The following is a 27,935-nucleotide window of genomic DNA, read 5'->3' as shown; positions in this document are numbered from 1 at the left end:
TCAGTCTACTGAGCAGCATTTGATTATGGTAAGGGATATTTAGCCGTAAATAGCAAACACTTGTAAAGAGAGGGAAAAAAAGGTTGTTTGCAGTCTTCACACCAGCTCATCTACCCAGCCCAAGTGTTACCAGCCCATAGCTGAAGGGCTGCAAGGTCCTCTCCGCACAACGCGGTGTTCCAACACACACACGGTGTCCCCGTTTCCTCAAACATCATCACGCTGAACGGTGAAAATCACCGCAATTGTTTGCAAAGGTGTGAATAAATATAGTGCCAAAGTCAAAAGCTGATGCTGTTGTTTAGAGCAGACTCAGGTTTAGTCAAATGAATGGTAGTGCACATACTGTAAAATATGCTAGTGACTGAAACATCATCTGTTCTATTTCCAAATTAACTGCATTTCACTGTTCAGCCTCTTTTGTGAAACAGTAGTATTTTTCCTAGAAGCAGGAATTAATTATTAGCCTATGATGTCATTTGAAACACCTGTAATGTCTAATTTTATCCCTCTGTATAGCATTATTTGCATAAAAACCCAACATAATGTTTATTTGTCCATTAAATGAAATGTGCCTACATAAATACAGTATAATAAAAAAGTAATTGGGTGTCTGATTTAACAATGAACTTGTGCCTAATGTTGTGTTGCCATCTGTGTAGACACTTAATGAATACATGGCATACTATCTTTTTAAAATGACACACAGCTGCTTCAAATTATCCTAGTTAAGGTGCACAACATGGAAAGTGATGGGATCATAGTGCTCGTGAAAAAGCGCTAATCAAAATGTGACCGTTCTGGAAAATTGGTTAGCAATAATATTAAGAGAGTAATTTGGTGCATATGGTTGAGATTTAAAATACGTGACTTATTGTTGTTCTGTGAGATATGAAATCGTGCTGCGGACAACAACAACAAAAAAGGAAACAAAGTTTTCATATTTCAACAAAAATTATAGCAAATTTGCATATCTCACTTTGTCCAAAAGGTAATTGCGTCATGTTATGAATGCAAATTGCTTTAATACATGTTGCAGGAAGAAACCTTATGCATGGATCACCACAACCAGTTTTATATCTGCATGTTTAAAAAGATTCAAATGATAAGAAAAGTAAAGAGTAAATGTCGGCTTTATTTGCTCATATATACCATATATACGTATGTATCATCGTCACTTAGTACTAGAGTAAAATCTCAGTGTGATATTAGAAAAATATAATGAGCGAGAAAGTGTACCATTCAAATCTTCAATATTAAATAAATGGATTCAAGTCTTATTGCAGTGTCATTTCAAATCCAGTACAGCGCATGTTCGTCATGGCAGGCGTGACTACATCGTGAGTACAGTAAGTCTTGGAGTAGTTGTGGCCCTGGGCCCGTCAGTCTCTGCTTACACTGTCAATTGTCGGCTTCATTGTTAGGAGAGAAATGCGAGTAGAGGTGGCTGTTCATTCGGTCCTGAGGAACCACAGCGTGGCAGAAAGCACATTTATCAGGACTGCTGCTCTGAGGCGACACCAGCTCTGTCCGCACGTCAGCTGCATCACACAGCTCGGGGCTCCACAGAGGCTGCAGAGCAGGGTGAACCAAAGAAAACAATATATTATTCATGCTCTTAACAATCCTTACACTCACTCTATTAAAGCACACTTGGCCTTCAAGAAGTATGGCTGCTTTACGAAAACACAACAACACAAAAGTCTGCACAACAGTGAAGGCAAAAGGCTATTCTCAAGTGTTTAATTATCTTCCTATTTATGTGTTCAACCAGCCTTGCCTGTTCTAAAAGCCTGTGTTCATGTAATCCAGGGAAAGGAGCATATTTTTTTGAAAAACTAGACCAAGTTTAAGATCTTACTGCATGTCATTCACAATTTTATTATTAGGCATTTATACACATCAGCAAATAAATCCCATTTAACCACCATACTCGTTTCATCAGATTCAGACACTGTAATGTGCTTCCATCTGGCTCACACTTTCCAGCAAAGATGCCAAATATAACCAGAGCATCCATGCTTAAGTAAAAAAAGAATCAGCACACATTACACAGTAATACGTTTCATGTTAAGCCAAAGGGATTTTTTTTTTTTTTTTTTTTTTTTTGGACTTCACACTGTTTCACTCCTCCATTAGCAAAGACCAATCAGAGACTGATAATTTGCTACTAGTTTTCTCAGACCTTCTCCTGTGATTCTCACCTGCTGGGGTCCCCGCACGCTCTCCTGGGAGAGCGAAGATGATGTGGAGTGGGAGGGGGATGGAGGGTAGACAAAAGGCATGGGCAGTTCCACCACGGGCTCCTCTTCTGTCAGCGTGGAGGGGACGCTACTGAGAGGCCGCTTCGTGGGTATGGTCAGACCAATGTGTCTCTCCGGAGCACTGTTCAGGAAGTCATATTCACTGTCCGCAGAGGGTGGGAATTTGACACTGAGTTTGGTGAGAGAGTCTACTAAGTCCCTGTCCTCGGGGCTGGCGCCACGGGACGCCAGAGACGTAGGCGGGAGTGGGATATCCACTGCTGACCTTAGCGCCGAGGAAAAGGGTCTCTCTGCCTCTGCTGTACGGTCTGTGCACTGGATGGGCATGGAGAACCGTTGATCTGTCAGACGGCGGAAAAATAAGTGATTTTTACACAGTTTTTCTGTCTCGGTCGACATTTTAACGCCAGCGCGGGCTTTAATGTGAGCCCGCGCTCACATTTGAGCTTGGAGACGATTTAAGAAGCTGCGTGCGTTAAGATATAATCCTGGTCCTTAATATATACACAGACAAATATTTCCATCACACTTTATATTAATTATTGTATGCATAATTGTTACATTTTTCATTTTAGAGCTTGTACCCAGAGCCTTTCTTAGTGGATTTATTAAAAGTGTTTGCCGACCCTTTTTTAAACAGAGGTGGCCAGCCATGGTTTGAAAGGCCAACAAGGCACTCCTGCTTGGTGCTAGTTAAGGTGTTGCCATCTAATTATCTCAGAGAACAAAGCAAAAGCAGGTTAGCTCATCAGTTGTTATGACATATACAAACCTATTTCAATTTAGCACATTTTCTTTTAAGTAATTGAATTAAGAAAACGAGCGGATTTGGCTTCAGGTTCTTAAAAACGTCTAATAATTTGGTAAATATTGTTATTACCGTTTGATACATCATTTCCTCCTTGGAATCGTTTCAGGTGGTCTTTCTGTCTTCTGGTGAGAACTCGAATCTGCCGGAATTTCCCTTGAATTGCTTCAAATGCGCTCAGCATGTCCTGACTGAAACAAATGTATAAAGAGTGAGGGGAAAAAATCAATTCTGTAACTGTAATATCCATGATCTTTATTTATTTATTTAAGTCTTTATATAAGGAGAGACACATACTATTCAACGCTGCTGACTGGCATATTAGGAGCAACAGCAACAGTGCCCATGTTCTCCTGTAAAAAGACACATTACATTCATGGTGATCATTAGCAATAATTACCCAAGGGCATATTATTAATGCATCTGCAGTTTGATTTACACATCACAATTCTACATTTATTAGTGGGAAATGTTTCCTGGCCTGTTAAATAATGAACAATAAAAGCCCAAGCTGCTGAAGTGTGCAAGCGATATTATCCTCTAGCACCATCTGGTGAGGTAAAACAGGATACACCTTGTGTGGAGTAAAATACAGAACAATGTGGATATTGTTGCAGCAGCTGACTGATTTGGATAACAAATGAATGGAAGCATGACCGGAGTGATAACAGCTGCATGATTATTTCTTAGGCTATGGAAAAAAAAAATGTTAACAGTGGCTGGACCTTATGTGAGAGAAACTGTCTTTTGAGCATTTTAGCCAGAGTTAATAATGAAAGTGGGCAGAGGTGGAGGAGGTATCCAGATCCCTTACTTAAGTAAAAGTACTAATACCACTCTGTGAAATGACTCCACAACAAGTAGAAGTCCTGCATTCAAAACTTACTGAAGTAAAAGTACAAAAGTATGAGCATCAAAATGTAGTTAACCCTTTGATGCACGACATATAAACGCCTTCTAATGCACAACATGGGTCAAAAATGACCCACATTCATGTCCCATGTTATTTCATGCTGGCTGTGTGTTTGAATATCTTTTTTTTTATTATTACATCAGATCATTATATCCATTTTCCTTTCATACTTTATGAAGAATAGTTTTTGTATTACTACATCAAGTTTACACAAATGGATAAAAAATGACCTTGTGCATTAGAAACATAGTGATACAAAAAGGGTTTTTACTCAAAAAGTAAGAAATTAAAACAAAAATTAGGACGTATGATGATCAAAAACTGGTAAATTGAGTAAAACCTGGAATGCTGAATGATAGAATTAATTTATTGCAAAGATAAAGAATATAAAAACTTAGTGGGGTCACTTTAGACCCATGTTGTGCATCAAAATGTATTTAAGGTATCAAAAGTAAAAATATGCATTATGCAGAATAGAATTGTTATATATTCTAAATTTATTATTGGATTGTTATTATTGATGCATTTATGTAAGCAGCAGTTTAATTTTGTCAAGGTAGGATTCTTTTATCTTCTTAATATACTGTTATGATATTTAATTTCAACAAATGTCTAATCACTTTAAACTGATCATGTTTTTCATGATAAATCTCGACCTGAAAAGTAACTAAAGCTGTTAGCTAAATGTAGTGGAGTAAAAAGTACAATATTTACCTCAAAATGTAGTGGAGTAGAAGTATAAAGTTACATAAAATGGGAATACTCAAGTAAAGTACAACTTCATCAAAATTGTACTTAAGTAGAGTACTTGAATAAATGTACTTAGTTCATTTCCACCACTGAACGTGAGAACTTCGTGATGGAAATATGCCGCTGTGGTGCCTGAAATATTATTCTATTCTGGTTTTGTATTTCCTTGTTTTCTTTTTCTTTTTTAAATTCATTTTTGGGTTGGAAACTCACTTGTGATCAATCTGGGGACATATTACTGTACTGTATAATATCAATGCTGTCTACTCTATTGTTTTTTTGTTTTGTTTTTTACATGAAAACTATAAAAAGTTGAATTACTAAAAAACAAACAAATGAATGGAAGCATAATAAAACTATGAAAGTATCGGGACATTCCTTTCTGATCAGAGTAAATGACTGGAACTCATAACTATCATGTGATTATCATGCAAACTATAACTATGCTAACTAAATGATCATGATAATGGTTGCAGCGATAAACAGGTATTTTGGTATAATGTCACACATACTTCCATTACATATTTTTATTTTTTATCATGATAAAGCTTTTGTTTAACCAAAAATAACTTTTCTTTTCATTCCTTTCAGGATCATTCTACCCAATAATAAAAATAAGTAAGTTATACTGAGACTGCTTGAAACCTTAAAATTTTAAGAGAAAGTTATCGTACTGTAGCAACCTTCATCTTGATTTTTATCATAATTGACCAGCACTTCGTACGGTCAGAAAAACAGGTTTAAAACTTGTCAGACAGTTTGAATCATAAATGCATCGACCGTAATTTGAGCCTGACAGTTTCTGCTATATCCATTTCCCATTCGTGATCTTTAAACATCCTTTTTGGCAAAAGTGAAAGAACATCCAGCAGAAGTAGGATCAACGTATGTTTGCATGTGAGAGGAAGCTGTTTGTATGCTCACGCATATATTCAAGAGTAAGAAGCAGGGAAAACCAGTTTTGGAACCTTAATACTGCAGTTTTCACAACGTGTAGACCAGTGGTGGAATGTAACTAAGTACATTTACTAAAGTACTGTACTTAAGTACATTTTGAGGTATTTGTACTTTACTTGAGTATTTCTATTTTATAGAACGTTATACTTCTACTTCACTACATTTTGAGGCAAATATTGAACATTTTACTCCACTACATTTAGCTGACAGCTTAGCTACTTTTCAGGTCGAGAGTTAACATAAAAATATGACTTTTTTAAGTTTATTTAAGTACATAGCAGTTTATTAAGTAGTTAAAATGAGCCTTACCTTGAGAAAATGTAAATGCTGATTATATAAATGCATCAATAATAATATATTTTGAATATTTATAACAATCTGAGTGGGTCCATTCTGCATTATAAGTACTTTTACTTTTGATACTTCAAGTATAAAAAAACCCCAAATGAATGGAAGCATAACAAAACTATGAAAGTATAGGGACATTCCTTTCTGATTAGAGTAAATGAATTAAGTGATTATCATGCAAACTACTTTAGAGCTGAGTAAACAAATATTAGAAACACTGAAAAAATAAATTATTTGCAGACTGACAAACCTAAAAGATAATATAACTGATAATATAGTAGGCCTGGGAGATTCTTTTTTTTTTTTTTCGATTACGAAAACTATTTTGTAAACAAGATTACTGAGATTAAACCATTAATGTGCTGCATACAATCCATTATTATGCTCTTGTTTTGTTTTGTCTTGTGTATTTTGATGCTGATACTTTTGTACTTTTACAGATCTGAATATTTTTCCCCACTACTGGTGTAGACACAGAAAGAGCAGAGTGTAGCACAGCAAACATACCGGGTACTGTATCTTCTTATAAGCGGCGGCCCCATCAAGGAGATGATTGCAAGGTTCACACATCATCTCTGCTGAGAATCCAAAACAGGGAAAATTTGAACAGTTTGAACAGGCCAAAATGCTGAATCACACAGATCCAGTAAAATGTATAACAATCCAATATCAATGCCCAGAATACAATGCAATAAGGGGTTAAATGATCTTGTTAACAGTGAGATCATCCGGCACGTCTCACTAACCTGATGGTTGCCTTGTAGCTGATAGCTTAGCTTCAAGTTTTGAAATCAACTGCTGCTGGTCCTCTATCTGCTTCTGGAGTTTTTGAGTGTATCGTTGATAATATTCATTCTGTAAAAACAAAGTTTGTGTTATTTTTTTTAACAATATCTGTTATCTGGTCTATGCCATGTTACATTTTCATTTACATATATAAATAATAATCTACAGTCATGGAAAAAATTATTAGACCCTTGTTTTCTTCAATGTATTGTTCGTTTTAATGCCTGGTACAACTAAAGGTACATTTGTTTGGACAAATATAATGATAACAACAAAAACTGCTGACAAGAGTTTAATTTAATAGATGATATCTAGACATTTTCCATGTTTTTTTTTGATAATAACCTAAATCTTTTAAAGAAAACCATGGAAACTGTCTAGATATCAGCTCTTAAATTAAACTCTTATGAGTTATTTTTGTTGATATCATTAGATTTGTCCAAACAAATGTACCTTTAGTTGTACCAGGTGTTAGGCATTAAACAAGGGTCTATATATATATTTATTTTTTTCTTATATAACTGTATTTTCAAAACAAAAGTTGTGACTTTTGACAAAACTAAAACAGCTAAAAACTCAACAAGCTTGTCTGTGACTTATTATTTTTTGCCATATTCCACACAAAGTTTGAGAAAAGTTTCTCTCCTCACCATTTGTTGCAGCTCCTTTTTAGCATTGTCCTTTTCAATGGAGACCTGGCGATAAGCTTCAAAAGCTTTATTGAGCTGGTCTCCGATGTTCCTTTCCATGCCGTGTGCTCCACAATCATCCCTGACACAGCAGACATGAGCCCTGAGGGAGAAATCACACACAGAGAGAAAGATGCATGGAGTCAATGGCTCTTCATGCCATCTTTATAAGATCTGCAAGACACAAAGTAATCACCAATTATTGTGATAATCAAGCTTTCAAGCTTTTACAGAATTTTAAATGTAAATACACTGCATATGTTTACTTTATATACAGTACCAATCAATCAATCAGACTTTATTTGTATAGCACTTTTCATAAAAGAGAGATACAACACAAAGTGCTTTACATAAAAAAGGAGAAAGTAATAGTAATAATAATAATAATAACAACAACAAAACATAGAAACAAGCAAACACCCTCCATCCCATTAAAAAAAATAAAGTAAGGTAAGATAAAATAAAATAAAATAAAATACAAAAGTAAATAATAATAACAATAAAAAGTTTAAAAAAGATAAATAAAGATAAAAACAACAAATAAAGAATTAAGAAGTAGAGCATGATAAAAATATATATATATATATATATATATATATATATATATATATATATATATATACACATATAGAAAATAGACTAATAAACAGTAGCAAATAAATAAATGAATAAAAGAGAAGATGATGTAACACTAAGATGCATGAGCAGAAAAATCTCTAAAAATGGTTCAAGTAAAAGCCAAATTAAAAAGATATGTCTTAAGTTTCCTCATAAAAATATCAACAGTATTCAGCTTATTACACTGCAGCACATTCAATTTGATATGGATGTGCTGTAAACAACATTAAAATGGAGACATTTCAACGTTTAATTTTTTTTTTTTAAACTGCCACTGGTTTGTAAGTAGACTTTATATTTACTAAACTTTCAAGTAGTTTCAAGCACGTTATTTGAAATACAAGCATTTTTTCAAGTGTTTTTTTAAGGATTTCCTGCAAGCAAGGGAACTTTACGGACTACCAGTCTTCAAAAGGCAGTGGAGCAGAAGTAGAAAGCAGCATAAAAATGGTTAAAGTAAAGTAATTTTTCATGAAAAAAAGCAGAAAAGACATGAAAAAAATGATCTCCTTCTTTTCACTGTTTTACAACTGATTTTATACTAAATGGAATATATCTGATTTAAGATAAAGCAACATATTTGAAGACATCACCTTGGACTTTTAGAAACTGGGACATTTTCACTTCTTTCTGACATTTTATAAACCAAATGACTAATTGATTTTGGAAAACAATCAACAGATTCATTATTAATAAAAAATAATCCATAGTTCCAACCCTAAATGACAAACCTGAGTAAACATACTTCCTGATCTATGTTTATTACCATAGATGACTATGGGCAGTTCCCGTTAGATATCAGCTTACATGCAAAAGCAAATACTATATTCACATTTCAAAAATCGATGCCTCGTTGTAGCTCTGTAAGAGATGATGATGTCAAGCTTCAGAGCGACTGAAAAGTAATGAGAAAAAGTTACTCAGAGCATTTGCAATTACTTGCACTAAGAGTATAAGACCACTGACCTAAACAGGGCTTACATTTGTGTTTGTTTTTGTCTCAGTCTACACAATTTTTTAATTTTGTTTTATTGAAACTGCAGCATGAACTAGTGCAATATTTGTTTAAGGCAAAATAATATTCTAAATTAAGTGTTGTGGTGCTGCAAGATTTCCCGGTCTATAAATTGGAGTTGACAGACTTGAGAAAAAATATATTTTTTAGTTGCGACCCTCCTAAAAAACAATCACACATGATCATTTTAATATATAGGTCATGGAAAAATGATTAGACCACCCTTGTTTTCTCTAATTTCTTGTTCATTTCAATTCCTGGTACAACTAAAGGTACATTTGTTGGGACAAATATAATGATAACAACAAAAAATAGCTCATAAGAGTTTAATTTAAGAGCTGATATGTAGCCATTTTCCATGGTTTTCTTGATAATGTTTTTGGTTATTTTCAAGCAAACCATGGAAAATGTCTAGAAATCAGCTCTGAAATTAAACTCTTATGAGCTATTATCATTATATTTGTCCGAACAAATGTACCTTTAGGTGTTCCAGGCATTAAAATGAACAAGTAATTGAAGAAAACAAAAAGTCTAATATTTTTTTTCCATGACTGTAGATTATTATTTATATATGTATATGAAAATGTAACACACCCTGACATACCGTCATAGTCCAGATAACAGTTATTGTTAAAAAAAACCCAGAAACCTTGTTTTTACAGAACGAATATTATCAACAATACACTCAAAAACTTCAGAAGCAGATAGAGGACCAGCAGCAGTTGATGACTGTATTATAAAATATGACTGTATTTTAAAATATAAATTTGAATAACGATGCTAAAGTGATCATTCCTTCCGATATTATAAATCGTATCGCAAGTGCATTATTGATTAAAATAATCGCTTTATTTTTTTATTATTATTATATTTTTAAATCTTGCAGTTTTATGTCTTGTCCAATGTAAATACTGACTTTAAAAGAAGTTTTCAGCCATTTTCTTGGGCAACTGCAGCACCACACTGTTGTAACAGAGGACGAGTTGAGATGATACAAAACAAGAGTGTCAGTCTCATCCTGATCAATAATTGATCAGCCCTTTATTATAAAAATAATAAACAGCACTAAACTGGACTACCTTTTAACAGCAGCAGCTCCTGCACAGCACAACTCATATTGTTTTATATATTCTAAATGTATTATTAAGATTTATTGTATTGATGCATTTATGTTAGCAGTGAAAGATATGGCTCATTTTATCTAGATTTTAAGATTTAACCTCTACTGTCATGAGGTTGAATAATAAAAAGAAAGTCTTATCACATGAAATTTATCATGTTTTTTTATGCTAAATCTCGACCTGAAAAGTAATTAAAGCTGGCAGCTTCATATAGTGGAGTAAAAACTACAATATGTGGCTCAAAATGTAGTGAAGTAGAAGTATAAAGTTACATTAAATGGAAATACTCAAGTAAAGTACAAGTACCTCAGAATTATACTTAAGTACAGTACTTGAGTAAATGTACTTAATTAAACTCCACCACTGTATATAAATATAAATAAATAATGGATAAATTAAAAAAGAAATAAAAAAATTCTAAACTTACTTAAGTAAAAGTACTAATAGCACACTGTGAAGTTACTCCACTACAAGTAAAAGTCCTGCATTCAAAACTTACTTAAGTAAAAGTACAAAAATATCAAAAGTAATTACCCGTGCAGAATAGACCCACTCATATTGTTCTATATATTCCAAATGTATTATTAGATTACTTGTATTGGTGCATTTATGTAAGCAGTGGAAGTTAGGGCTCATTTTATCTACTTAATATACTGTTATGAGGTTAAATAATAAAAAGAAAGTCTTATCACATGAAATTTATCATGTTTTTTAATGCTAAATCTTGACCTGAAAAGTAATTAAAGCTGGCAGCTTCATGCAGTGGAGTAAAACATTTGGCTCAAAATGTAGCGGAGTATAAAGTTACATATAATGGAAATACTCAAGTAAAGTACAAGTACCTCAAAATTGTACTTAAGTACAGTACTTGACTAAATGTACTTTGTTATATTCCACCACTGATGTAATTAAAATACTTGTTAAACTACATTTTACACCAGCTGGCAGATAGTTTAACTACATTCTTGTCCTCGGTGTTCGCCCCACAGTCCAAAAACATGCAGTTTAGGCTTAATTGGTGGCTCTGACAAAACAAGAGTGTCAGTCTCCTCCTGATCAATAATTGATCAGCCCTTTATTATAAAAGTAATAAACAGCAGACAGACTGGACTACCTGTAAATATATATATGGCTCATTTTATCTATTTAAAAGTAGATTTTAACATTTAATATCTACTGTCATAAGGTTGAATAATAAAAAGAAAGCCTTTTCACTTTAAATGTATCATGTTTTTTTAATGATAAAACTTGACCTGAAAAGTAATTAAAGCTGGCAGCTTCATGTAGTGGAGTAAAAACTACAATATGTGGCTTAACATGTAGTGAAGTAGAGGTATAAAGTTATATTTAATGGAAATAATCAGGTAAAGTACAAGTACCTCAAAATTACACTTAAGTACAGTACTTGAGTAAATGTACTTTCTTATATTCCACCACTGATGTGATTAAAATACTTGTTAAACTACATTTTACACCAGCTGGCAGATAATAATTGATCATCCCTTTATTGTAAAGGTAATAAACAGCACTAAACTGGACTACCTGTTAACAGCAGCAGCTCCTGCACAACTCATATTGTTTTATATATTCTAAATGTATTATTAAGATTAATTGTATTGATTCATTTATGTTAGCAGTTAGCATCAGATATGGCTCATTTTATCTAGATTTTAAGATTTAACCTCTACTGTCATGAAGTTGAATAATAAAAAGAAAGTCTTATCACGTGAAATTTATCATGTTTTTTTAATGGTAAATCTTGACCTGAAAAATAATTGAAGCTGGTAGCTAAAGTTACATTAAATGGAAATACTCAAGGAAAGTACAAGTACCTCAAAATTACACTTAAGTACAGTACTTGAATAAATGTACTTAACTAAAATACTTGTTAAACTACATTTTACACCAGCTGGCAGATAGTTTAACTACATTCTTGTCCTCAGGCTTCCTCCCACAGTCCAAAAACATGCAGTTTAGGCTTAATTGGTGTCTCTGCCAAAGCAAGAGTGTCAGTTTCCTCCTGATTAATAATTCATTATTAAGTTAATAAACAGCAGACGGACTGGACTATACAGGAGCTGCTCCTGTATAGCACAACTCATATTGTTTTATATATTCTAAATGCAGTTAGCAGTAAAAAATTAAAAAAATAAAAATATGGCTCATTGCATCTACTTAAAAGTAGATTTTAACATTTAACATCTACTGTCATGAAGTTAAATAATAAAAAGAAAGCCTTTTCACTTGAAATCTATCATGTTTTTTAATGCTAAATCTTGACCTGAAAAGTAATTAAAGCTGGTAGCTAAAGTTACATTAAATGAAAATACTCGAGGAAAGTACCAGTACCTCAAAAGTATACTTAAGCACATTACTTGAGTAAATGTACTTTGCTATATTCCACCACTGATGTAACTAAAATACTTGTTAAACTACATTTTACACCAGCTGGCAGATAGTTTAACTACAGTCTTGTCCTCGGTGTTCGCCCCACAGTCCAAAAACATGCAGTTTAGGCTTAATTGTTGTCTCTGACAAAACAAGAGTGTCAGTCAGTCTCCTCCTGATCAATAATTCATTATAAAGATAATAAACAGCAGACGGACTGGACTACCTGTTAACAGCAGCAGATCCTGGATGAAGCCACACTACATTCACAGGAGCTTACCGAGGCACAGCAGGGGAAGAAGTGCATTTTAAAATGTCATTCAAAAGCTGATCCACACAGTTCCGTATTCCTTAAACTGTAAGTGACCGGGTGGCCATAGCTCATTGAATAAAGCGACCGAGCAGCAGCAGCAGCAGCAGCAGCAGCTCCCCGCCGCCTGAGACACACAGAGACAGTGTCCTCTTACCTTCATCCGTGTCACTCTTAAAGTCCAATATATTGTTTTGACACCACCGCAGCGTCGTCGTCGCCTAATCTTCAAGATGCAAAGTTAAGAAGCGCCGGAGAGGATATGGCAATGTATGTTTTACATAGCCTAGTTGAGTTGGGAACTTCCCTCGGGGAATCCCCCTGCTCTGTAGACTTCCGCCTTTACCCGAGCCGGCCCAATCAGCGCGCCGCTCGGTGGTTAGCTGGTTGAGGGTTCTTCCAGCCTACGCGTCTGCAAACCGACTGTTGTGCATGTGAAAACTGTCCCCAAACTACTCTTACACTGTGCTCATTTTTAAGTCTGACATGATTTATTATTCAACAAGTGCTGGCGAAAGTTTTTTAAGCATGCCATAATGTAAATAAAGCTGTCACAAACAAGATTGACCTGTTTGTTTATTGTTTATTGGATCGCAATTAGTTGTCACCATGGTGACAACTATTCTTCCTGGGGTGCCTAAAAAGCAAGACAAATAATAGTAACATTCACATGCATCATGCATACACAGTATAAGTACATAGTGCATGCACCTAAACATACATCATCACACTTATACACATACACATTCAGAGATCAGTTCATTACGAGCTGTCTCTGTTGGGGGGCCTGCAGGCAACATGTGATGGCAATAGTGACCTACATGTAAGTAATCCAGTGGTGGAAAAAGCATTCAGATCCCTTTACTTAAGTAAAAGTACTTATATCACACTGTGATATTACTCCAATACAAGTAAAAGTCTTGCATTCAAAATTTACTGCAGTAAAAGTAGCTACTAATAGCACACTGTGAAATTACTCCACTACATGCAAAAGTCCTGTATTCAGAATTTACTTAGGTAAAAGTACTAATTGCACATGGTGAATTTACTCCATTACAAGTAAAAGTCCTGCATTCAAAAGTTACTTAAGTAAAAGTACTAATTGCACACTGTGAAATTATTCCACTACAAGTAAAAGTCCAGTTTAAAACTTTGATAAGCAATAACTCTGCCTTTCACTGCAACTATTTTAGTGTTTTATCTGTGCTGTTTGTTCTTTATTGTGTTTTCTCTGTACTCTTAACACCATTGTAAATTAGGGGTTGCCCTCAATGATTCCTTGAGAAATAAATAAAGCATAAATAAAAAAATTCAAAAATTCAAAACTTACTTAAGTAAAAGTACAAAAGTATCAAAAGTAAAAGTACCTGTGCAGAATAGACCCACTCATATTGTTCTAGTTATTCAAAATGTATTATTAGATTACTTATATTGATGCAGTTAGGGCTCATGATGTCATAACTCAAAATGTAGCGGAGTATAAAGTTACATATAATGGAAATACTCAAGTAAAGTACAAGTGCCTCAAAATTGTACTTAAGTACAGTACTTGAATAAATGTACTTTGTTATATTCCACCACTGATGTAATGAAAATACTTGTTAAACTACATTTTACACCAGCTGGCAGATAGTTTAACTACATTCTTGTCCTCAGGCTTCCTCCCACAGTCCAAAAACTTGCAGCTGAGGTTTAATTGGTGGCTCTGAAATTGCCCGTAGGTGTGAATGAGAGAGTTGTCTGAGTGTCTGGCCTGTGATAGTCTGGCGGCCTGTTCAGGGTGTTCCCCACCTCTCACCCCAGTGTCAGCTGAGACCGGTTTCAGCCCCCAACAACCCAAGTCCGGCTACACGGTTAAGGTCTTCAGTCTTATTCATAAGTCGTTAAATAGTGACACTTTAGGCCCGTGTTATATTGCCAACCCAAAGTGTCAGCAGCTTATTACATAACCTGTAAAAGATACTCAATCATCTACCTTTCTCCTGCATCTCATACTGCTCCTTTAACTGCTGTAACTATTTCAGTCGACAAAAGGAAAATAATTATTTTTAATGTTTGTTTTACCATTGCTTATCAACTGCAATTAAACTACCTGACTCCTTTCTCTTTCACACACTTGACCTTTCACCCCTGTGTAGTGCATCCACACAAAAGTTAGTTAAACTTGTACAAGTCAGAAGTTGCAAAAATGGTGAGTGACCTAAAACAACGGGCGGTTTTTCTTTTTTTAGATCATTGGTCAAACAGTCTAAAAGGTGCAAGTTGAATGTTTTAAGTGGCATATTCTGTTTTTGTTTAATTAATGGAGAAATAGTGGGGAACATTTTGAAATAAATTAGACATTTTTTGCAGACATGTGACTTTTTTGTATTATAATTTGTTATAATTTTGTATCACATGTACAGTATTATATTATTTTATGTATTTACAATGTATTTAAACTATGTTTTTATGTAGCTTTAGTTAACCAGACTACATTCCTCTTTAGTGTAGCTCTACTAAAGTTCAACTACATCAAGTATGAAGTAACTTGAAGCTGTCAGCTTCTCAAACATTGACTGTTACTCTACTTTGGTAATTCTGTTAAACAATCTATTTAGGAATTTGCAGCGGTGGGAGACGTGATAAAACCACAGTGTAGAAATACTCTGTTGCATGTAAAGGTCATGACTTCAAAGTGTTAGCATTGAAATCTACTTGAAGTATGAAAAGTTTAAAATTTACAAAAATCACGAATGATCTAAAAATGTTGCATATACATTTGTTTAAACAGCTACCGATTTAACTTTATCATAACAAATGCACACATGCATTGCACTTTCACAGAATGTAACATGGGTTATTTCTAAGTCAAAGGGCACAAATCCAAAATAAGTCAAGAGCTGACTCATTCGTGTTAAAGTCCAAATTGAGTTGCATTTCTTCTATTGCTTTTGTCAAGTCGAGTCTAAAGTCATCAACTATGTTATTCATTTCAGATTCGAGTCCAAGTCATGTGACTCGAGTCTGCTTTACTCTATTTGTAGAACACCTTCAAGAACAAGGCAATTCAGAGTGTTTTACATAAGGCAATGTTAAACACACACACACACACACACACACACACACACACACACTCACACAACCTGGTTTACCAACAGGGCAAATGAGGTAACTGCTACTTCAACAGCAGACCTCCAAGGGCCTCACAAGGCCCCAGTTTACTGTGTGTAAGTTGATTTTTGGTAATTGGATTTTTCAATTTGTTTGCAGATTTGCACCACAAGTACACAATATCAACTGTGTCCTCTATTATATTACATCATCTCGTGGTGATGTCTTGTGCTCACTTCTCAAATAATCCTAAATAAAGTTATTTTTCATAAAAATCACCACAAACTCACTGACCTACTGAAAATATTGGGGCCGCTGAGGCAATAAAAACTGCCATCTAGAGTGTAACATGTAACTGTAGCCTAGGCAACAGAAGCCTAACAACAAACTTTTAAATCTTTTCTATTTTTTATACTATAGCCTGAAAAGGAAAGGGAAGTTAGGAGAGTTTGGAAATAACAAGATAGTGAATAAACTCAATGAAAAATCCCTATGGATAGTTTCTGCTGTAAAATATATTTATCTTTTAACCTTCTCATAATGACTCCTTAATATTTCTTTATTTTTCTTGATTGATATTTGTCTTCTTATTTCATATTAATCATCCAAACAGACTGTTTTCTTAATTTTTTTTAACTTTACTTTCTTTTTTCTTTATTTTCTTTTATTTTCTTCTGTTTTCAATGTGATCAGATGTAACATAGCTGACAACCTGTAAAAGAACCGAGCTTAATATGATAATATGATTATTGTTAAATTAACCACAGTGTGTACTGAATGTACACTTCTACATCAATACAGCAAGGTGAGAATTATCACTACAAGCAAAAACAATTCACCTTTAATAAGTAGCAAATGAAACTAATCATGAATGACAGGGTGTGATAATTAATAATCCCTCCCACGGACTATATGTATATAAAAAGATTGCATTTTTTATTTAATCATCTGTTTCAAATGTATCCATTAAAACCACCACATTACGAGAGGTGTGCTTTCCTGAGTTATGGTGCCCTCTGGTGATATTTAAGGTTGAAAAAAAAAAAGTCATTTGTAGCCACAATTTACGCCACATTAGGTTCTTATGTTGTGACTAAGACTCAATATCATGTGATGTTAAGCCCTCATTACGGTCCCTCCACCTCGATCTATCTAAAAACCCATGAAACCCCCTTATGAAGACACTGAACAACAAGATTCAACATATGCATTGTCTCCATTAAAGACAAAAAGTAAATATAAAAAGGCAGATCATTTCTAATAAAATAGCCCTATGATAACAATATACAAGAAACAATGAAAAAACCTATTAAAGAAAACCTAAACCTAATAAATATTTATAATTTATAATTCAAGGGAAATAAACATCTGAGGCAGTAAATATTGCAAAGTGGTTGCACTTCTTTAGCAGCAATTTCTTTTCTTTTTTTTTTTAAACATATGTTTATTGCACATTTTGTTAATTTACAAACGGTGAACAACATAGAACAAGAAGGCACTTACAAGAAAAATAACAATAATGATAGCAATAATTATGATAAAAAATAAAATGAATCAATAAATAACTGGGGAAAGAAAGAGAGAGAGAGGGGAAAAAAAGGGGAGGGGGGGGGGGGGGGCTTCATAACCATAAAATACTTTAGCAGCAATTTTACTTTGGCATTGATCTTTTTGTTTCTTTTTAAAAATCTAACATCCAAAAGTCAGCTCAATGTCTCCCTGCTCTCTTTCGCAATACCTTAGGAGTATATTAGTAATATGTTTCGCCATGTGCTGTACATACCTTAAGTAAGTAATGATGCAATACTGGTATTTCCCATTTGGTTTCTATACAACGTGTACTTTGCCTCTCATAAAACCTTCAGCATTTCATGTAGAGTTAAGTCTGCAGATGATTTAGATGTATAATTCTGACCCAATGTCCCAAACTGCAGTACGAGCCACACTGAGAACTTTCTCCACCAGCAAAAGGCAACCTGAGAAACACCAGCAGCACCAAAAAAATAACCAGCAGGTGGCAGCTTAGAGTGACTTATTTGAAATGCAGTATATTTCTTTAAACCTCTGAACAGTTTGTTGTGTGAAACCTTAAATAATTGTGGATTGTAGTGCCAGAGTTTCATATCTGAAACTAAATTGAACAGAAACTAAAGCTACTGGAGCTATAAAAAAGGGAAATAGGTCATTTTTGTCAATGTAAAGTGTCATTTTGTACTTCAGCTGTTTATATTTATTTAGTCTGTATAAGTATGTTATGTTTTAACCCAGGACTGTCTACAAATGACGGAGCAGGATAAGTGGATGAGTGTTTCCTGTCTCCATCATCAGTGAGAATATGAATTAGTGCAGATTTTTGTTGAGCGGTCCAGCACAGTGGGGCTCCAGTGGCCTGGCTCCTCCAGGGATCATTTTCTGGAGTCCTGCCACAGAGGTTGTCTTCTGTGACCCTCACTGACATTTCGACCTCAATCTGTGCTCCTCCTGAGAATGACTTACACTCCCAGAGTGCCACCAACAACCTCAAATCATATAAAGAACTCCAAGAATGCCTTTAAGGAAGAGAAGAGCAGGCCATCCTACGGATGTCACACATTTTTATGGCTGCTTTGAACTGATTTATGGACATAACTCCTGTCTTGTGGTTCTGCTAAAGAAAGTCATTTTAGACTGTGGTTTACTGATAAGCAATGATTTGATAATTGACCATTGGGTGAGTCATTTCAATGAGCACACAATCATTCACCTCAAGTTCCATTTTCTCTTTCGGTTCAGTCTTCAATCCTCTCTTTGTTCATCTTCCCTGAGAAGGAAATTCTATTACCCAGCTGGCTGCACAGGATATTAATATGTTACTGAAAAATCAGTAACAATTCTCCAACTCGCTCTTTATGAACTTAAGCTACTATGCCTGGGTGAGAGTAAACAACACTAAAGATGGGAAAAGTGCAAACATGATGAGACAGATTTATGAATGCCCTGCTCCCTTTCATGTGGCGATCTGCTCTGTTTGATCGCTCTCTCTCTCTCTCTCTCTCTCTCTCTCTCTCTCTCTCTCTCTCTCTCTCTCTCGCTCTCTCTCTCTCTCCCTTTCTCTCTTTCTTTCTTTCTTTCCTCCAAAGTAAGTACTGAGTGAAGTGACTTCACTCTCCCTTGTGTGACTCATAAATCATAATTGCCTCCACAAAGCTCCTCCATGCATTACTATCAGCTACAACACTCACATAGACTGAAAGGCGGTGTAGCATTTCCGACAACAATATGTGCATTTCCTGCACAGCGAGACCACAGTATAACACTCAAATAACCCATACATACTAAGAAGACGAAGACGAAGAAGAAGAGGAATCCATTGGGTGCTTTACATTCATTATAAACCATTGTTGCCTTCAGACCTGTAATCAATCTCCGCTACATTCTGCCACTTAAAACAGATATTTATGCTCAATATACACAATAAAGTGAGCAGAGAGATGTGTTTTCTATCTCCCAAAGCGATTTTTGTCAAATACCCTGACCTCACCACTTACAAGAGGACATCAGTGGTGGAGGGAGGCCTCATAAATTTCTGCAGAAATGATCTCTGGGGAGATGCGGTGTCCTTTTTCCAGCATCATCCATGGAGAAGACACATAAAAGGGTCAGATGGGAGGGTTTTGCCCTTGGTCCATTATAGGACACTGGTGTATGTGGTTTATTGAATGACTTGTGCCCTCAATATCCACATTTAGGATGAGTGCAGCATTTGCATGCACAATACCATGTATCAAGTGATCCGATCATCTAACGTTGTATTCCCCAGGCAGGCAGTCCCATTGTCCTTTGTGATGTGTCACTGATGAACAGGATACTGAGCTTGCTGATATAGGGGGCCCTGTTCTAGATACACATCACACTGGAGCCGGCCTGGAGCTTAGCTGTAAATCTTGAGCCGAAGCAAGGGTCCATCCATGTTTCCTCCGTGTCTAGCAAAATAAACAATCTGCTGTGGGTCTGCAGAAACGCGAGATCAGACAGAGGGCAGAGCTGAGGACTCTGGCATGCCGGGGGAGGAGGGGAGGGAGGAGGAATGCAGGAGGGGTGGGAGGGGGAGGCACATAGATCAGATTTCAGGAGCCCCAGAGAGAGGTGGAGGAGAATGAAAAGAAACCTTGCTGACAAGAGAAACTATAAATTAAAGGGGAAAAAATAGTGAAAATGCACTTTCTTCTCTGTTCTTTCACACAATCTCTTCACAAAAATGCTTGTTGTGTTATTTATTCTTCCGAAATTGTCATTCCTAAGCGTTTTATCTCACTGGGAAGAGGAAATTTGTGCTTTTTTCGTGAATATGTGAGGTGTGTCAGAGCAGACCAGAGAGCCACTGTGGTTTAAAGCTGCACACAATATTGTTTTGGTTGAGGCTCTGGCCTCAGGGGCTTCCTGCTATTTGAAGAGGATGGGGTGGGGATTTTGGGAAACTGTGAGAAGATTCTGTAGTAGAGTTTTATACAATTAGTCACTTATTTAAAATCTTGACGGGGAATTTTATGATTTTCAGCTGGACTTATTCTCTTATATTTTGATAGCTAAATCCCAGGGAGAAGCAACGACTATTCATTTCTATGTTAAAGCACCTCTTATTTCCACGGTGGTCTAAATAAAACAGTGCTCTTATCTGTATTATACTATGCAGAAATTCTGCAAGAAGACTTTCCTGCAAGCTTTTTGAATTTCCTGAATGATAGCGAGAGGAAGTTCTCTCCTTGTTCCTGTTACATAAATGTGTTAACCGCAAACCTCTCATTGAACAAAACGTCGTTTACACAGATACTGAGCACCAACCATCCCTTTTTATCTCTCTAAGCTTCCTTTAAAGAGTTGATTTATCGCATATCCTGTTGCTACCAATGAGTAGTAAGATAAGTAAAGGTCACAACAGTTATGTTTTGTATCAGTAAGATACAAATCATAACTGTTGTGACCTACACTTTTTTAGCTTATTTAACTTTACCCAAATGCTCATTTGACCAATGTCAACAGCCCAAAAGCCCCCAAAGTGAGCCAGCAATATATTACTGGTTGGCCTCAAACATGTGCATTGATTTCTAATTTGTCAGTATAAGATAAGGCATTTTGGGCGTCCAAAATCAATAGACATGTGGAAAGGGAGGGTCACAGTGATGTGTGCCTTTCCCACAGAGGCTGATGTTCACCAGATATGGATGTGATGAGAATATAAGAATAGCAGTTCCCACTAAACGCTTTTATTTCTGTCTTCGTGGGAAATGTTGCCATCAAATATCCCCTTGCTTTTCCTAATTCCTGCAAATTAAGGAGCAGTGTGTTGGGTTGCATTTACTGTTTGTTCTGAAGGGATTGGCTGGACTTGATGAGGCATGTGGGATATTGACAATTGGCCAACTTTATATAGATCTCATTTCTATAAGCTGCACAAACACAGCATGTAAAAAAAAAGATGGATTTTTGCTGTAGCAGTTGTGGTGTAGATGCTCTATTTAATCAGAACATGTCCTGACTAAACTGTTGATTTTGCAAGTGTCCACATGAGAACATGGCCAACTATAGAGCAGACCTAGTCAGTTATATTGCTTTGAAGAGTAAAATAGTACAAAATGTCAGTGGAGATGTTACAGAACTAACGTGATAGGGTATATGAGGTTTCGAAGAATGTCCCCAGCCGACCTCACATAAAGAGCCCTCTTCATTAGTCAAGCTCATGAAAATTTTATCAGCAAGAGACTTAAGGCTCCAGATAGATTATTTCTACCAGCGACAGGAAATACGAATGCAAGCAGTCACGTTGTCCTTCAATGCAAGTCGTGGAAATAATACTATTTGCTGCATTCGTGCAAACACTCCCCCTGACGGGTTCTCAGTGACTAGACTTTATTAAATAGAGTCATTCATCATGGCATCTCTCTGCTTTATCTGATGATTATTCAAGTGGTAACCAGATAACCAAACAGAGTCTTATTATGAAAAATGTGAAAATGAAAAAAAGAAGTATGAAATCAGTTTGGGTTTTGCAGGATTTTATAGAACAGAAGTTTGCGAAATGATACAAAGCACTATAGTCATGAATGGATTACTGAACAAGCCTACGGGGCACAGGCTGGGGGGGCCAGAGTGTCAGGGGCCCCCTTGCCTTCACCTACAACATGTATCTCAACGAGACTATAGCAACCAGAAAGAGACTCAAAATGACCACAAAGAGATGCAAAAAAAATACAACGAGACACAAAAAGGCTACAAAGAAATACAAAATTACTACAAAACAAACACAAAGAGACTCACAATGAAAATGTAAAGGGCCAAAACAACTATTGATAAAAATATAACTGAAAAAAGACCAAACCAGTTACAAAGAGGCATAAAATCATTACAAAGAGACACAAAACCATGTAAAAAAAAATACAAAAAAATACAAAAACAGGCCAAATAATAAAGTCTGTAGGCGGTGGGGCCTTTTGCGTGTCTGTGGCCAGTGGCCCATTGTCTCATAATCCACCCATGTCCATAGTGACATATAAATGGAAGTGTAAAGTTTTACTGTGTCCTAATTTAATGTCATTGAAGTGTCCTAATGTAACCCCATAAAGTCCCACTCATCATCCCTGATACCCCACTTTACCTTCCTCAGTTTTTCTCATCAATATTAATACACATTTATCTTGAAAGATAATTTGAATGCTGTTTCTGCACTGTGCTAATTTTATCGAAGTGCTCTCTCTGAAGACTATTTTTGAATTAAAGCAAACTCTTGGTACAGATTGTTCAGAGCTAATACAATAGTTGATGGCAGGCTGCCTCCACCAAAGTAAACTTTAAATCATTGTCAAGGTGGATGCATTAACTGCCATGGTGAGAGTGTGGACAATGGCATTATGCTGAGGCTGAACAGCACCATACAATGTTTACAATAAAGTTTGGAGAGTTGCCTGGCAGCAGAATGTACACAATGAAACAGCCCAGTGGCGCTGCTCTTTATGTCAGTGTCAGGGCTGAAAGAACTGCCTTTGTACACATATGACTCTCATTCTCGGGACGTTTGACATGAGCTAAATGAGGGCCAGGCTCCACAATAAAACCTTTCCTGCTGCCGTCAAGTATTTCCTCTCATATATTTTAAAGAATCCAGAAAAGCTTCAAATGTGTGTGTAAAAATGTCAGTGAGAAATATGAATACAAACGCATAAAACCGCCTTATCACACAAACCGCTCTGAAGGAGGGCACTTTTAAAAGTTAAAAGGTTGTTTGCTGTTTTTATATCACTTTATACAGGGATAAAAAAAAAAAAAGAATTTTGTCATCAAAGCTTTTTTTTTCAAAACAAATTACTTCATGGCCTTTCACATTAGATGCAGTGATTTTTAGTTTCCTGTTTTTTGATTTCTCACATGTTTTGCACATTAAGTTAACATGATACATTATATAAGTCGTTCCAAAGTAAATTAGTATGTCCAACATTATCCTATAGCTGCAATTAATGCTGCATAATAATATATAACGTTCTTGCATTGTCTTTTATTTCGTAAAGGGAACACAGAGGATGTAGTAACACTTTTTGTTTACCAGTAGCTCAGCTGTTTGTGTGGGATCTCTCGATCTTTGATAAGCTGTACCAAGACTTGGATTGGCAATCTGACAATTCTGGCAAAAAACAATGGGCCGGCCCAACTACTGGGGCACAAGGCTACCACAGTATCCTTAAACACCATCATACAAAACACAATCATGCCCAGTAAAGAATTTTGAAATGTTGCAAATCTGAAAACACGTTGCACATGTAACATATAAGAAGTAAAATGAGGATAACATCTAGTTCTTTATCTTTATATCAAATATATAGAGTGTCAAGCTGATACTTTTGACGGCACAGCTCAATGTTGCTTCGGTTTTATGTCAAGACACGGTGAAGCAGTTTCATGGACTCCAGAGGGTTAATAATGGAACGGAACAGATCCGAACGTACGGAAATTGCCAGAAAATTGCTGAATTTAGTTCCCAGCCCAACCCTGAATGCGCTTATGTTTAAGTGGCATGTCTCTTCTAAAACTGTAAATTTAGCCCAGTGTGGACGAACCAGAACTGACAACATACACATATAATGAACTGTTACACGTGTCCCCCTCCAAACAGATGTTAGAAAGCTCACTGTTTAGCATGCAGGTTTGAATGCAAAGCATCATATTAAACTAGAGAACATGTTACACGTAAGTCAAACATTGGCATCTACAATACATGGATGCTATGCAAAAAAATAATTTTTATTTAAAAAAAAATGCATTTCCTGAAAATCTGTTTGGTTTAAAAATCCACAATGTTGCTGACAGGGACCCTTCTCCTGTGAGCTCAAAAGGGAAATGATGACATCACTACAGGTTGTTTTTGACAATATTACATCTAACATGATGTTAAAACTCTCTCTGGTCTTTCTAACTCAGTATAAACCCCATGATATAATGGGATTTACTCACCTAAGCAAAATAATAACCAAGAGATTGCTATGTGCCTGTGACAGTGACAAATGATGTCATTGCTGCCTTCACGAGTATGCTGACATCCAATTCTCTGTTGCTGTAAATCACATGAACCATGTGATGAGGGATTCCAGAGAATCCTGTAATAAAGACTGTGAAAGACCGTCTCATTTAAAACATCTAACTACAACCTATAATGTATTTCATCCTCAATTGTTCAGTATTACACAGAACCATTTAAGTGACTCATTCATTTCTGGATAACTGGAAGCGCTGTCATGAACACCACCCCCACAGCAGCACCTCAATTAGAGAGCAGAGTTGTGAATGTGGCCTTTTTTTTCTTTGTGACACACACACATAGGCACTCACAGCTCTCTTTTGTGGGTAATTTACAGTCAAGAGTCAGTGGAAATGAATCTGCTGCTTCCAAAGAGGGGTTACACACCCCAACCCAAATACTTCTCTCAATCCAGGCAGGAAGGTACAGAGACTGTTGCTAAAAGCTTCCTGGAGCTGCTGAAACACTTCTCAGGAATCTAACAGAGAGAGGAAGTGAGGAGAGTCGTCTTTCTCTTTGCCTTTCACAGAACGAGCTGTGAAATTGCTGTTATGATTTGCGAGGACAAAGCAGAGAGCAACACTTTCTTCATATACCTCAGAGTTGTTTACTGGACTGTTTTCATTAGCTCAGGGAGGAGTGAGAACAAGTAGCACAGTGTCCTAAAATAACCTCACTCTCTTATTTCCCTTGGAAATACCCAGTGTGTGTGTGTGTGTGTGTGTGTGTGTGTGTGTGTGTGTGTGTGTGTGTGTGTGTGTGTGTGCATGCAAGCTATCTGTGTGTCTACGGGTTTGTGCCTTGGTGATCTTATAATCTTTGCATCTATGCATGTTGGTGCCTGTTTGAGTGATTGTACATGGGCGATCAAACAAAACCTGCATCTATAATGAAAGGAGATCTCCTTCAGGGGAACAGCATGTTCTTTGGATATTTAGCAGTGGCTCCCGTTTCAAATCAAAACTGCCTGCTTGCAGTGATTTTTATTGTATTAAGGCTTTAAATTTAAGTCATTCCAAGTCTGGTTTGTGATGCGGAAAGCAGTTGGGTTTTTTTTAATTTACAGATAAAATTATTCTACCTGTGATAACAACATTAAATTCATGGGGAAAAATGTTAGACCATTCTTCAATCACTTCTTCATTGTAATGCCTGGTATAACTAGAGATGCATTTGCTGATATCTGGACTTTTTTCATGGTTTTCTTGATAATAATCAAAATCTGCTGATTCACACCTCTAGTAAGTACCTCATCATTATTAAGTGAGTAAAATATTGTAAATATAATGTCTACTTGTCCTCCTGTCTGTCTCCACCATCTACTGTACAGTCATGGAAAAAATATTAGACACTTGTTTCCTTCAATTTATTGTTCAATTTAATGCCTGGTACAACTAAAGGTACATTGTTTGGGCAAATATAATGATAACAACACAAATAGCTCATAAGAGTTTCATTTAAGAGCTTACATCTACTGTATACATTTTCCATGGTTTCCTTGATAATAACCAAAATCATTATCAAGAAAACCACGGAAAATGTCTAGAAATCAGCTCTCAAATTAAACTATTATGAGCTATTTTTGTTGTTATTATTCAATTTGTCCAAACAAATGTACCTTCAGTTGTACCAGGCATTAAAATGAACAGGAAAGCAAGGAGAAAACAATGGTGGTCTAATATTTTTTTTTCCATGACTGTACATGTGCATGATTATTTAGGTGTTTTATAGCCCTACACAAACACAGAGATCAGAGATAACCTTTCCTTTCTCTGTTTGATAAAAGGTGGTGGTTGAATTGCCTCTCTGCCTCCCCCTCCCCTTCAGCATCCTGAGCAGAGTGCTGAATCAGACCTCTCTCCCCTTCCTCTAATGCTGACCCCTTGACTCTCGTTGGCCTAGTGAGCTGCTCTACATGCTCTGTTGGTGACCTTTGCTTTCATTTAGGGACGGTGTATCACATATCACACCTATGTAAACACACTGTGCCTTTAATAAAAGGACACTGATGTTATAATGGGCTCTTAATAATTGCAGTGATTACTAAACTTTATAGACACTCTTTTTTATTCTATAGCTAAAGCAGAGCTACACTGTAACGAATTTCACTGTAAAATAACAGTTAAATACTGGCAGCAGGGACGCCAGTATTTAACTGTTATTTATTATATTATCGTATTTTGGATTACAGTATATGACCCTAGGGTATTGGTGGGTGTTGGGCTTATTTTACAGGGCGTTTATCGTAATTTATCAAACAGTATAATAAAGTTTAATGCTGTTAAATTACAGTTATCTATTGTTAATTGACCGATTTAACTGTCAATTTACATGTGAGGGATGAATATTTAACAGTATTTTACAATTATTTTAAAATACAGTAGGATTCTGTTGTAAATACACAGCAATGTGTTACAGTGTACTTGCTCTTTCTAGATATCACCACCGTGCAGATAATCTTTTATTTGCATCTGCTAACTAATTTGCTCTGCTAACTAAAATCAGGCAGACTACAGGGTTCAGATGTTTACAGAGACTATAAAGCGAGAACAAGACAGTGGTTGTAGCATGGTGCTTGTACCTTGCTGAAGGTCGCCATTAATTCACATTTTCTGCCACCAGTGTTGGTTTTCCAATCAGCAGGTGACAGTGGTGGGTAGATTGCTTTTGATTTATAGCCCAGCCTGCCCCTCTTACCTGCTCCAATAAAGACCTCCCCCTCACATACACACACAAACACACACACAAACCCCCACAACCACCTGTCAATCACAATAAGAGGGTCTGACTGCACACAATCTGAGCCATCTCTCTCAGTAAAAGAGTACTCTACTGCAAGACCTAACCCTTATAGGATTAGTTCATCACAGTAATTTAAAGCATGTTTTTTCAAATGTCCTCCATCGGCTTTATTTTTAGAGGTTTTGCAATAGGCCCTATCCACTAATGAGACCTCTTTTGGATAATCAGCAAAATCACAGTCATTATTAAAAGCTAGGCAAAGTCAGTATTGTTAACATAACATAACCATTAGTCAAAGTAGTTTGACATAATGGAATTACTTACAACCAATTGTTCTGTCAGATTGAGCTCAATGAAAGGTGTGACTTGCTGCTGTCAGATTTAACAAGTCTTTCTTCAGTGTCCAACAAGTAAAATTGCATTCTTCTCCACTGTATTGGCATAAATTACAGGGGAGCCTACAAGTCATTTACACAAGTGCATAGTATCAATTTCATTGAGACATTTGTTTGTTTTTTTCAATAATGTGGATGGACTGATCCTTTACTCCAATTGCAAACATTTTTCCAGTTTCACTCATGTAGCAGTTAA

General features: G+C 35.9%; 1 protein-coding gene across 4 annotated transcripts; it reads right to left on the bottom strand.

Moving 5' to 3' along the window:
• Nucleotides 1-1,117: 1,117 nt before the first annotated feature.
• On the bottom strand, nucleotides 1,118-17,905 carry tank (TRAF family member-associated NFKB activator). Of its 4 annotated transcripts, none has more exons than XM_059343066.1 (8): nucleotides 17,844-17,905; nucleotides 7,477-7,618; nucleotides 6,787-6,895; nucleotides 6,548-6,618; nucleotides 3,370-3,425; nucleotides 3,145-3,263; nucleotides 2,205-2,605; nucleotides 1,118-1,572 (listed from the first exon to the last, which is right to left on the bottom strand). In XM_059343066.1, exons 2-8 carry the CDS (start codon nucleotides 7,573-7,575, stop codon nucleotides 1,402-1,404), a joined length of 1,026 nt encoding a protein of 341 aa, XP_059199049.1. In that variant the 5' UTR covers nucleotides 7,576-7,618; nucleotides 17,844-17,905; the 3' UTR covers nucleotides 1,118-1,401. The 4 variants fall into 4 exon arrangements, with proteins under 4 accessions (XP_059199049.1, XP_059199050.1, XP_059199047.1 ...); XM_059343067.1 differs by lacking the exon at nucleotides 17,844-17,905 and adding an exon at nucleotides 13,125-13,459 and having other exon boundaries at nucleotides 6,548-6,615; XM_059343064.1 differs by lacking the exon at nucleotides 17,844-17,905 and adding an exon at nucleotides 13,125-13,456.
• Between the last annotated feature and the right edge of the window lie 10,030 nt (nucleotides 17,906-27,935).

This window comes from Centropristis striata, chromosome 10 (assembly GCF_030273125.1).
Source record: "Centropristis striata isolate RG_2023a ecotype Rhode Island chromosome 10, C.striata_1.0, whole genome shotgun sequence".
Taxonomy (NCBI): domain Eukaryota; kingdom Metazoa; phylum Chordata; class Actinopteri; order Perciformes; family Serranidae; genus Centropristis; species Centropristis striata.
This window is presented reverse-complemented; position numbering and strand designations above follow the sequence as displayed.